At 40.1% G+C, this 12,871-nt stretch overlaps 1 protein-coding gene across 5 annotated transcripts in view; it reads left to right on the forward strand.

The window, feature by feature from the left end:
- NFATC3 (nuclear factor of activated T cells 3) overlaps positions 1-12,871 on the forward strand; it is a 126,891-nt gene that overhangs the window by 106,695 nt on the left and 7,325 nt on the right. For 2 of the 5 annotated variants that reach the window (XM_058528086.1, XM_058528085.1), the window contains exon 10: positions 7,655-7,758. The exons of the other annotated variants lie outside the window; for them this stretch is intronic. In XM_058528086.1, coding sequence (XP_058384069.1) covers positions 7,655-7,755 — 101 coding nt within the window. In that variant the 3' untranslated portion in view covers positions 7,756-7,758. The remainder of the gene's footprint in view (positions 1-7,654; positions 7,759-12,871) is intronic. 5 annotated transcript variants of the gene reach the window in all.

Below are 12,871 nucleotides of genomic sequence, written 5' to 3' on the forward strand. Positions count from 1 at the left end.
CTTCCTCAGGAAGAAAGAGGAGGATTGGCATCAGATGTTAGCTCAGGGCTAATCTTCCTCACACGCACAAAAAAAGAACTGCTATGGGGGCCAGCCTGGTGGCGTAGTGGTTAAGTTCGCACACTCTACTTTGGTGGCTGAGGGTTCGCAGGTTTGGATCCCGGGTGTGGACTTACACACCACTCATCAAGCCATGCTGTGGTGGAGGCCCATATACAAAGTAGAGTAAGATGGGCATAGATGTTAGCTCAGGTCCAATCTTCCTCACCAAAAAAAAACTGCTACATAGGCTCTTGTGGGCCATTGTTGTAGGTTTTGAACAGATGAGTCATAATCAGATTCAGGTTTTAAGAGGATCACTCTGGCTGTTGGGTAGAGAAAAGACTGTAAGGAGTCAAGGGCAGAAATAGAGAGACCAGTTAAGATGCTATTGTAGGGGGCTGGCCCCGTGGCGTAGTGGTTAAGTGCGCGCCCTCTGCTGTTGGCGGCCCGGGTTCGGATCCCGGGTGTGCACTGACGCACAGCTTGTCAGGCCATGCTGAGGCGGCATCCCATATAAAGTAGAGGAAATGGGCACGGATGTTAGCCCAGGGCCAGTCTTCCTCAGCAAAAAAAAGAGGATGATTGGCATGGATGTTAGCTCAGAGCTGATCTTCCTCACACACACAAAAAAAAGATGCTATTGTAGTAAGTCAGGCCAGGGATGACGGTTTGGACTAGGTGGTAGCAGTGGAAAGGCTAAGAAATGGTCTGATTTGGGATGTATTTTAAAGATAGAACCAATAGCATTTTCTGACAGATTCCGTGTAAGGCGTGACCCAAGTTAAAGATGACATCAAGGTTTTTCGCGTGAGTAGCTGGAAAGATGGAGTTGCCATCAGCTAAGATGAGCAAGCCTGTGAATGGAGCAGGTTTTGATGAAAGATCTGATGTTCAGTTTTGGATGTGTTGCGTTTGAGATACCTATTCAACGTTCGAGTAGAGATATCAAATAGTCAGTTGGATGAATGAGTCTAGAGTTTGGAAGTGGGTTATAGACTGAAGATATAAATTTAAAAGTTGTCGACATGCACATGGTATTTAAAGCATGAGACTAGATGAGGTCATTAAGTGATAAATTAATTGTCCTGTCTTTACCAATTTAAGTAATAATAATTGTGTTTCTATAAAATTTTACAGAGTGCCAGCTTATACATTTCAGGAGACACTACCTTCTTTGAGTAAATAAGTAAACAGATTCACGAGAGTTAAACAACTTCACTTTAGGTCACCAATCCAATAAGCGATCAAACTAGGACTCCAAAGCCTTTATTTTTCTGTACCCACCAGGTCATTCATTGCCTTGTTTGTATAAACCAGAAATGTCTATATATTGGTAAATTGACTAAAGTAAGCAGCTTGCTAGTGGGGACGCAGCTTGGACAAATGGGGAAAGTTCACTCATCTTCCCACAAACATATTTAGGTATTTGTAAATATTTGAGTAATTTTTAAAACTTTGAGATAAAAGGAAAAGATTCTGTATCCCAGATTTATAAATTTTAAAAGGAATTTACAGAAGTCCTCCAGGTCTTGCATTGAGTTAGTTAGAGCTGTGAAAACCTAATTCAGTCATTTCATACAATGTTCTCCCGTGAGAAAACCCAAAGTTTGTGAAATTTTTTTAATGTGGTAAAATATACATAAAATTTATCATTTTAACCATTTTAAGTGTACAGTTCAGTGGCATAGTACATTCACAATCTTGTGTAACCATCACTACCTTCTACATCAAGAACTTTTTCGTTACCCCAAACAAGAACTCTATACCCATTAAGCAATAACTCTCCATTCTCTCTCCCCACTCCCAGCCTGTGGTAACTTCTTCTTTTTTTTTTTTTTTAATTTTATTTATTTATTTATTTTTCCCCCAAAGCCCCAGTAGATAGTTGTATGTCATAGTTGCACATCCTTCTAGTTGCTGTATGTGGGACGCGGCCTCAGCATGGCTGAAGAAGCGGTGCGTCAGTGCGCACCCAGGATCCGAACCCGGGCCGCCAGCAGCGGAGCGTGCGCACTTAACCGCTAAGCCACGGGGCCGGCCCAGCCTGTGGTAACTTCTATTCTACTTTCTGCCTCTAAGACTTGCCCTACTCAAGATATCTCATATAAGTGGAATCATACAACACTTGTCCTTTTGTTTGTGGCTTATTTCACTTAGCATAATGATTCCAAGGTTCAGCCATGTTGTAAGCATGTATGAGAATTTCATTCCTTTTAATGGCTGAATAATATTCCATTTTATATATATATCACATTTTGTTTATCCTTTCATCTGTTGAAAGACGTTTGGTTTGTTTCCACCTTTTGGCTATTGTGAATAATGCTGCTATGAACACTGGTATACAGTATCTGTTTGAGTCTCTGTTTTCAGTTCTATTTGGTAACCCAGGAGTGAAATTGCTGGATCATATGGAGATTCTTTGTTCAACTTTTGTGTGTGTGTGTGTGAGGAAGATTAGCCCTGAGCTAACATTTCTTGCCAATCCTCCTCTTTTTGCTGAGGAAGATTGGCCCTGGGCTAACATCCATGCCCATGTTCCTCTACTTTATATGTGAGACGCCTGTCACAGCACAGCTTGATAAGCGGTCTGTAGGTCCGTGCCCAAGATCTGAACCTGCGAAGCCCAGGCTGCCAAGGTGGAGTGCATGAACTTAACTACTACGCCACTGGGCCAGCCCCTCTTTGTTCACCTTTTTGAGGAACTGCCAAACTGGTGTTTTTCCCGTAGTGGCTGCACCATTTTACATTTACAATGCATGGGGGTTCCAGTTTCTCCACATCTTTGTCAACACTTGTTATTTTCCATTTTTTAAAAATAATAGCCATCTTAAATGGGTATGAAATGGTATCTCAGTGTGAGTTTTGATTTTTATTTCCGTAATGACTAATGATGTTGGGCATCTTTTCATTAGCTTATTGGTCATTTTTATATCTTTTTTGGAAAATGTCTAGTCAAATCTTTTGCCCATTCTTTGGTTGAGTTGTTTGTTTGTTTGTTTTTGGTGAGTAAGGTCGGCCCTGAGCTAACATCTGTTGCCAATCCTCCTCTTTTTGCTGAGGAATACTGGCCCTGGGCTAACATCTGTGCCCATCTTCCTCTACTTTATATGGGACACAGCCACAGCATGGCCTGACAAGTGGTGCGTCGGTGCGCACCTGGGATCTGAGCTCACTGTGAACCCCAGGCCACTCCAGTGGAGCGCGTGCACTTTACGCCACGGGGCCAGCCCAGAGTTGTTTGTTTTTTTTGTTGAGTTGTAGGAGTTCTTTATATAGTCTGGGTGCTAATCGCTTATCAGATATATTATTTGCAAATATTTTCTCCTGTTCCATGGTTTGTCTTTTCACTCTTTTGATAGTGTCCTTTGATGTTTTTAATTTTGATGAAGTCCAGTTTATCTATTTTTTCTTTTGTTGCCTGTGCTTTTAGTGTCATAACTTAAGAAATCATTGCCTAATCCAAGGTCATGAAGATTTGCCGTATGTTTTCTTCTTCTGAGAGTTTTATAATTTTAATTCTTATGTTTAGGTCTTTGATTCGTTTTGAGTTAACTTTGTATATAATGTGCGGGAGGAGTCTAACTTGCATTTTTTTGCATGTGGATATCCAGTTTTCCATGTACTCTTTGTTGAAAAGACTGCATTTTCCCCGTCGAATGGTCTTAGAGCCCTTGCTTGAAAATGAATTGAGCATATATTGTGAGAGTTTGTTCCTGGGTTTTCTGTTCTGTTCCTTTGGCCTGTATGTCTGTCCGTATGCTAGTATCACACTGTTTTGATTACTGTAGCTTTGTAGTAAGTTTTGGAATTAGGAGGTGTGAGTCCTCCATTTTGTTCTTCTTTTTCAAGGCTGTTTTGGCTCTTCAGGGTCCTTTGAGGTTCCATATGAATTTCAGGATGGGTTTTTTATTTCTGTATAAACACTCGGGATTTTGATACGGATTGCATTGAATCTGTACATTGTCTGGGTAGTATCATCTTAAACAATATTAAGTTTTCCAATCCATGAACATGGGATATTTTCCATATATTTAGATCTTGAATTTCTTTCAGCAATATGTAGTTTTTAGTGTACAAATCTTACACTTCTTTGGTTAATTCTTAGGTATTTTATTCTTTTTTTTTTTTCTTTTTTGTGAGGAAGATCAGCCCTGAGCTAACATCCATGTCAATCCTCCTCTTTTTGCTGAGGAAGACCGACCCTGAGCTAACATCTGTTGCCAATCCTCCTCCTTTTTTTTTCCCCTTTTTCTCCCCAAAGCCCCAGTAGATAGTTGTATGTCATAGTTGCACATCCTTCTAGTTGCTGTATGAGGGACGCCACCTCAGCATGGCCGGACAAGCGGTGCGTTGGTGCACGCCTGGGATCCGAACCCGGGCCGCCAGTAGTGGAGCGCATGCACTTACCCGCCAAGCCATGGGGCCAGCCCCCGGTATTTTATTCTTTTTGATGCTATTATAAATGGAATTGATTTTTAAATTTCCTTTTTGGATTGTTCATTGAAAGTGTATAGAATACAGCTGAATTTTGTGTGTTAATTTTATATCCTATAACTACTGACTTAATTTATTAGCACTAACATTTTTTGTATGTTGATTCTTTAGAGCATTCTATGTATAAGATCATGTCATTTGTGAACATAGATAATTTTACCTCTTCCTTTTCAATTTGGATGCCTTTTATTTCTTTAGCCTAATTGCTCTGGCTAGAACTTTCAGTACTATGTTGAATAGAAGTGGCAAAAGTAGACATCCTTGTCTTGTTCTTGATCTTAGGGGGAAAGCTTTCTGTCTTTCACCATTGAATATGATGTTATCTGTGGGGGGTTTTTCAGATGTGACCTTTGTCATGTTGAGGAAATTCCCTTTAAACTAGAAATATTTCTAGTTTATTGGGTGTTTTTATCTTGAAATGGCATTGAATTTTGTCAAATGCTTTTTCTGCGTCAATTGAGATGATCATGTGGTTTTTTTCCCTTCATTCTAGTAATGTGTAGTGTATTACATTCATTGATTTTCATATGTTGAACCATCTTTGCATTCTGGGAATAAATCTCACATGGTCGTGATGTATAATCCTCTTAATATGCTGCTGAATTCAGTTTGCTAGTATTTTGTTGGGGATTTTTTGCAACTATTTTCATGGAGTATTCTGTAGTTTTCTTCTTTTGTAGTGTGTTTGCCTGGCTTTGTTATCAGGTTATTACGGGCCTTAGAGTGAGTTAGGAAGTGTTCCTTCCTCTTTAATCTTTTGGAGGAGTTTAAGAAGGGTTGGTGTTAATTATTCTTTAAATGTTTGGTCAACGTTTTCACAATATGAAGAAATGAATCGGGTATTCTTTGGAGCTGTCAGCAGTGTTTCAAGGAGCTAGAAAGATATCTCAAGGACTACAAGTTTCTATAAGCACAATCTGAAATTACCATTGTGTCAGCCAACTCACAAAAGCCCCCAGTGTCAGTTGGACTCTTAGCTTTGTTCCTGGGCTTCTTTCTTCTGATTTATGTGCCGATTTACCTGGAATCACATGTTCTATACCCTCGAGTCTGGTTTAGAGGATTCAGTTGTAGAGATTGGGCACCCTCAGAAAGGGGACTTTTGACAATATATCTTCAGTCTTTAAGCTACTTTGCACATAGTGTAATCCTTAAATCACTCCTGAAAACTAGGTGAGTGATCTCAAATTTAGTAATAAAAAAGCTTAATGCAGAAAAATTTTGCATAAGCACAAGAGATTTCTGGTTTTTGTGTTGTGTTCTGTTTTTTTGTTTTGTTTTTACCCCTTTAGTGAGGCTGCATTGTGCACAAATTGGCTCCTTCTTTGTTTTCTCTCCTTTATCTGCCTAAGACAAGGGTATTAATTACTGTTCACAGAGACTACATACAGATTCTTCTCTTCTAAGGTAAAATACGCATTCTTCTAGAATCTAAAAGGTTAGATCCTTTGTTTGAAGTTGTACAGCAAAGACCAAAAATAATTCCTTACCAGGCCAAAGGAGAAGGCTTTGTCTCATTGTATATTGGACTCTTTAACTGGGTATCTGAACGTGTCAGCCACTAACACAAAACTGACCAATAATGACTCTTCTTGAGTACAGTGACTTTCAACCATTTTTGATAGCTTCCCACAATAAGAAGTAAACTTTAGGGGCCTGCCCAGTGGCGTGGTGGTGAAGTTCTCGTGTTCTGCTTTGGCAGCCTGGGGTTCGCCCGTTCTGATCCTGGGCGCAGACCTACTCACCGCTCATCAAGCCATGTTGAGGCAGCGTCCCATATAGAAGAGCCACAACTCTACAACTATGATACACAACTAGGTACTGGGGCCTTGGGGAGACAAAAAAAAAAAAAAAAAAAAAAGAGGAAGATTGGCAACAGATGTTAGCGCAGGGCCAATCTTCCTCAAAAAAAAAAAAGTAAACTTTATAGCATGACCCCAGTATATAACAAACAAAAACATATATACAACTAACATGAAAGTCTCACAAACCAGTTCTTAACATTTATTGAAGAAAATGCAGCCTGCTATCTCCTATTTTGTTCTTTTTTTTTTTTAAATATGATTTCAGCTTGCTAAATTGATTTTATAACCTGCTAATGGATGTGAACTTTAGTTTAAAAAATATTCCTCCATGACCCCCAAATTATTGTACATATGGTTTTCTGGGCTACTACCCTTAGACATTTTGATTCTGTGGTCTGAAGTAGAGTCCAGGAGTTTATATTTTTATTGAGTGCCCAGATAATTCTAATGTAGCCATAGACAAATACTTGGGAACTACTATAGATCTAATCTAATATTAAAACTAAATCTATCCCTGGGCCGGCCCAGTGGCTTAGTGGGTAAGTGCGTGTACTCCGCTACTGGTGGCCCGGGTTCGGATCCTGGGCGCACACCAAGGCACTGCTTCTCCGGCCATGCTGAGACCACGTCCCACATACAGTAACTAGAAGGATGTGCCACTATGACATACAACTATCTACTGGGAGCTTTGGCGGTAAAAAAAAAATAAAAAAGGAGGATTGGCAATAGATGTTAGCTCAGAGCCAGTCTTCCTCAGCAAAAAGAGGAGGATTAGCATGGATGTTAGCTCAGGGCTGATCTTCCTCACACACACAAAAAAACACTAAATCTATCCCTTAAGGGCCGGCCCCGTGGCTTAGCGGTTAAGTGCGCGCGCTCTGCTGCTGGGGGCCCGGGTTCGGATCCCGGGCGTGCACCGATGCACCCCTTCTCCGGCCATGCTGAGGCCGTGTCCCACATACAGCAACTAGAAGGATGTGCAACTACGACATACAACTATCTACTGGGGCTTTGGGGAAAAAGAAAGAAATAAATAAAATTATAAATCTATCCCTTAAAATCACTGAAAACCATCATTGTAACTTTTGAAACTATTGCCCTTTCAATTTTAGAAAATAAATAAGCCATTACCTAAACTCTGTGGACTCCAATATTCATATTATCTAATAAAATGTTGGGAGCCATTTTGTGCAGTGATTGATAAAGGACAATTAAATTCCTCTTGATTATAGAAAAAAATAGGCTGGGCATATAGTAGATTGTTACCCTCTGGTTTGTTCCATTCAGTAGTGATGTTGTCTTCTTTGACACAGACCAGTTTATGTCTGACTTGGAACACCAGCCATCAGGTTCAGCAAAGAAATGGCCTAACCACAGTGAGCTCTCATGTCCAGCTCCTTTCTGGAGAATCTAGAGGGTGAGTGTTGATTGAAATGTGTCATTGTTTTGTGCCCAAGTCGGGTATTTGCATGCAGTGGCCGGATTTGCATGCGCTACAGAGGAGGGGGTATATACAGGCACCTTCTTCGTAAGCCCACTCATTATCTTTGGAGCTACACTTTGACTAAAAGACTCCGCTTTTTAACTGTAACCACACTCGGGCTCTCACAATTGTGCTTGTAATTTTAGTCTGGGTTTGAATAAAAGGCAAATGTTTAGGGCCAGCCCGGTAGTAGTGGTTAAGTGCGCACGCTCCACTTCCATGGCCCGGGTTTCACGGGTTCAGATCCCGGGCACACACCGATGCACGCTTGTCAAGCCATGCTGTGGCGGCATCCCATATAAAATAGAGGAAGAAGGGCACAGATGTTAGTCCAGGGCCAATCTTCCTCAGCAAAAAGAGGAGGATTGGTATCAGATGTTATCTCAGGGCTAATCTTCCTCACCAAAAAAAAAAAAAGTATAAAAAATAAAAAAGGCAAATGTTTAATCAGATTTGTTAAACCAAAGCAGAGAGAGGCCCTTCTATATGAATTCTGTGGCTTGGGTGGTGAGTAAATTTGGTTGCTGATCAGGTGTGTAAGCCTACTCATTTCTGGTCAAGTACTCTTAAGTTTTGATGTGAGGCGGTATGGAATGGAAATGAAGCAGGACATTTTATCCATTTGCCAGAGGCAACGTGGATCATTTACCCTTGAGCCTACCATGTAGGCCTGTGTTTGCACTCCTGGTAATTGGCTCCATTTGAAAGGAATCTGTAGAAGTGGAGTCAGTGTTTGTAAGGGAGGGGGCTGGGCCTCAGGCCTGTCTAGCTTAGCAGCCCACCAGGAACACAGCCCTCCCTTACTGTCACACAGTTCCTTTCTTCAAAGCCTCTCAAAGCCACTTAAGAAAGTATGTGATAGAAATTATAAATATACAAATAGTAATTTTCAAAATGCCATTTGAATTTCATTTTAATGAATTTAGATTTGGAATCAGACTTAGAAATCATGTCCTAATCTTTATATTTAGGATACTGAAGCCTCCTGATTAGACAAGGCACCAAAATCCTGGCTTCTCCCAGAAGCTGGGCCTACCCTGGTCTCAAGTCATTCTTGTCTCTAATCCTGAAAGGAATAAAAGTGGCAGCTAAACTCCTGTGTATCTCTGAAACTCTCAGGAGAGTTATAACCAGAAGGATTTAAATGAATTTCATCATATTATAGTTGAGAAAATCAGTTGAAGAAAAATTAAGTAAATCGCCCTGGTCACATCACAGCTGAACCAAGATTAAAGCTTATTTCTTCCAGTGTTTACCCCATTGCTCTTCCCGTGTGTGAAGCAACAAGTTGGTCACTAGTGATTTTGTTAAGAAGTGTTTCTGTGGGATCAATGGATGACTAAGGAGTGAACAGGAGGTAAGAACATAGAAACAGCAGGCAGTTTAGATAACTCCTTTAAGATATTAATCAGTGAAAGAAAAAATTAGATGTAGAGGTGTATGTAGGGTCTATGGTTTTAAATTGTGTGCTTGCTTGCTTATTTGATAGAGAGACTTATCCATATTTAAGCAATGATGAGAAGGGTCCAGGAGGGGTGGTGGGTACATTGATTAAAGAGATGAAAGAGTGAAGAAAATTGATGGAGCAAGGTCTTGAAGAGGTAAGCATTATGGGGTCCATAGCACAGATGGTAGAATGAGTCATGTAGATTCATGGCTCTGGAGCTCAGGTTTGGCCCCTAGAGATCATAGATTTGGGAGTCAACAGTATATAGAAATGGACAAGATTATTCAGAGAAAATGTACAAAGTGAAAAAAAATAAGGAAACAGACGGAATCTTCTGATAATCCTAAAATTCTTCTGAATCCCACATCTTAACCCAAATTGAAAAGAAGAATCTTTTTCCTTTTTTTACATTTCAGTTTTTGCTGATACAAAAGGGTACATGCTGATACTTGAATATACTTTCAAGTACCTGTGTATTGTTTACTCAGCTGGAGATTTAATGTTTGTCTTTGTAGAATGTTTTGTTACAACCTTTTCTAGAGGAAAGATCTGTATGACACTGAGTATACCATCACATACATAAGAGGTTTCTTACAAAGAAAGGACCCTTAATAATAGAACTGTTCTCTCCTTCAATCACTTGTGGTGAAAAAAAGTGTCATAATTTTCCTTTACTGTTATTAAAAGCTAATGTTAAAAGTGAAGAATATCCTCTGATCATTGTGCATATATTGTCAATCTGTCCTGTGGCTGAAAGCTGTCTATATGTAGTTCAGGGTGAAATTTAAAATAACTTAGTTAAAAACTTGGCATGATAGAGCTTAAGTTGGTTATCTTGGTCTAAAAATACTTAAATATTCTTTCTGTGTTACCTTTATGGTGGTTAGTTTTATTTTTGTTAATAATAAAAGCTAGGTTACTAGAATGGAGATCCGAAAAGACAATGGCTTAACCACATTGGAAATTATTCTCATACCTCATGGTAATTTAGAGATAAAGATTCCTTTCATTTTATTGTTCTTCTATCACCCTAGGTATTGTCAGAGCAGAGTCACCACTTTGACTAAGTCTTAGCCCAAAGCAAGGGGTGGGGGAAGGAGAGGAAGAGGTTATTGAGCAAGTGGTGAGGAAGATGCACACATCACTTTTGCTCACATTTTATTGTTGAAAACAAATTACATGGCCATACCTAGCTATAAAGGGGAAGCTGGGAAATGTACTCTGTAGCTGGGTAACTAGTTAAACTCAGTTACTAGAGAAGAATGAATTAGGACAGTTAGTAGTCTACCATAGATACCTTCTCAATTTTCAGGACCTTTTTTCTGTCTTTAGCTTGAGAAGAGAAAGTAATTAGATTTTGATAAATGCAAATTAATTCTTCAGCTCATGCCATAAATAAGTGAATTCAGTATTTCATGCGTTTAGTTTAGATGGTGTTCTTATAACTTATAAAATAACCTAAAAGTAAATCTTAGCAAAACTGTGTGATAAAGAACCATAAAGTAATACTAGATTTCTCATCCATTTAAAATCGTTTCTGTTCCTTTATTTTGAAACTTCTCTTGGATAAAAAACGTTGTTTTTTCTTACAGCAAATATTGGTGATGGCTCTGACTACTTTTGTTGTGGTGATACAGGCAATCCAGGTGTTGGAGTAGTGGGAGTCAAGGATGATGGCTGCCACAGCTGGGCCAAATGCCATGACCTACATAACCTGTTAGCACGGATGTTGAGGGCTGTTACTCTTGTTCTAGGCTTTTAATTCACTTTACTCTTTAAAGGGGAGAAGTGATAAAATTGTACAGTAGCAGCATAAACAACTCTTTATGCTCTTATCTTAAATTGGTGAAAAAAAATAAAGCCACCTCACATATTTTGTGGACTAGAGTTTAAATAAATTATGCATATACACATTCAAAAGGAAGTGAAAAATGAAATTGCAAGCATTCGTGTTTTTAAGAAATAACTTGTTTATCAAGATTGCTAGGGGCCGGACCATGGCTTAGCGGTTAAGTGTGCGCGCTCCGCTACTGGTGGCCCGGGTTTGGAACCCGGGCACGCACCGAGGCACCGCTTGTCCAGCCATGCTGAGGCAGCGTCCCACATACAGCAACTAGAAGGATTTGCAACTATGACATACAACTATCTACTGGGGCTTTGGGGAGAAAAAGGGGGAAAAAAGGAGGAGGATTGGCAATAGATGTTAGCTTAGGGCTGTTCTTCAGCAAAAAGAGGATTGGCATGGATATTAGCTCAGGGCTGATCTTCCTCACAAAAAAAAAAGAAAAAAAAAACATTGCTAATGATTTACATATAAGTTACATCATAGATTTGTTTACCAGTAATAATTTTGACTTGCTTAAGTTGACACTCAAATTTTTCCCAGTTACAGTAGAAAGATATCTCAGGAATCCAGAGGTGGGAGCCCGAACTCAGCCCTCAGCCTAAGGGAGAAGTGAGGGGCAGAAGAGAGCAGTGGACTTTATACTACACTGTGCTCAAGTTATTGCTAAAGGACAGTGGAAGTACTGCTTTGTGGAACATAGTTGGTTGAGTCCTTTGTTGAAAGGACTGCTTTGTTGCAGTTCTGACTCCCTGTCCTAAAATTCATATTCAGTTCACCTGTAGTGATCATTTGAGCATAATTTTTGTTGTTGTTTTGCCAAGTCCCCAAATAATATTCAAGACTCAATTGGCAAATAATTTTATTCAGCAATCAGTATGTACCAAGCACTAAGGATTCTGTGGAGAACAAAATAGACAAGGTCCCTGCCCTATTGGAACTTAAATCTACTGACTAGTTATTATTTATTAATATTAATATTATGTATTAAAGTATTTTTGAGTATAGTCAGCTTGAGTGCTTCTTTGTGAAAAATCTTCTTGAGTTTATCATAGTCTTAAAGTCCTAAAGTGTCAAGAACCTTCCAGGTTGCTTCATCTAAGTGAAGCTAGGCACATCAAGCAAAAGAACAGCAGACCTTTGGAAAAGGGGAGCAGAAATAACACAGCCTCAATTAGGCTTTTGCTATAAACAACACCACGTGGCTATTTCAGAAAATGATGTGTTCATCCTTATCATCAAAGTATACTTGGTAAGTGGGTGGATAGTGCTAGATATAGACCCTCATCCTCAAGCAAATGTAAGCATTGACTTCCTCATGAAGACACAGGAAAACAATACATCATGTGGGTTTTTTTGACGATAAGGCACCATTTTAAATCACCTTGTAGTTTTAAAACTTGAACAACAGGCTGGCCCTGTGGCTTAGCGGTTGGGTGCGTGCGCTCCGCTACTGGCGGCCCAGGTTCGGATCCTGGGTGTGCATCGACGCACCACTTCTCTGGCCATGGTGGGGCCACGTCCCACATGTGGCAACTAGAAGGATGTGCAGCTATGACATACGGCTATCTACTGGGGCTTTGGGGAAAAAAAAAACGAGGAGGATTGGCAGTAGATGTTGGCTCAGGGCTGATCTTCCTCACACACACAAAAAAAACCTCAAACAATGGCTACAGGCGGCCTGGGTTCAGATCCCAGGCGCGCACCGACGCACCGCTTGTCCGGCCACGCTGAGGCCGCGTCCCACATACAGCAAC

This window comes from Diceros bicornis, chromosome 32, assembly GCF_020826845.1.
Source record: "Diceros bicornis minor isolate mBicDic1 chromosome 32, mDicBic1.mat.cur, whole genome shotgun sequence".
In the NCBI taxonomy this organism is placed as follows: domain Eukaryota; kingdom Metazoa; phylum Chordata; class Mammalia; order Perissodactyla; family Rhinocerotidae; genus Diceros; species Diceros bicornis.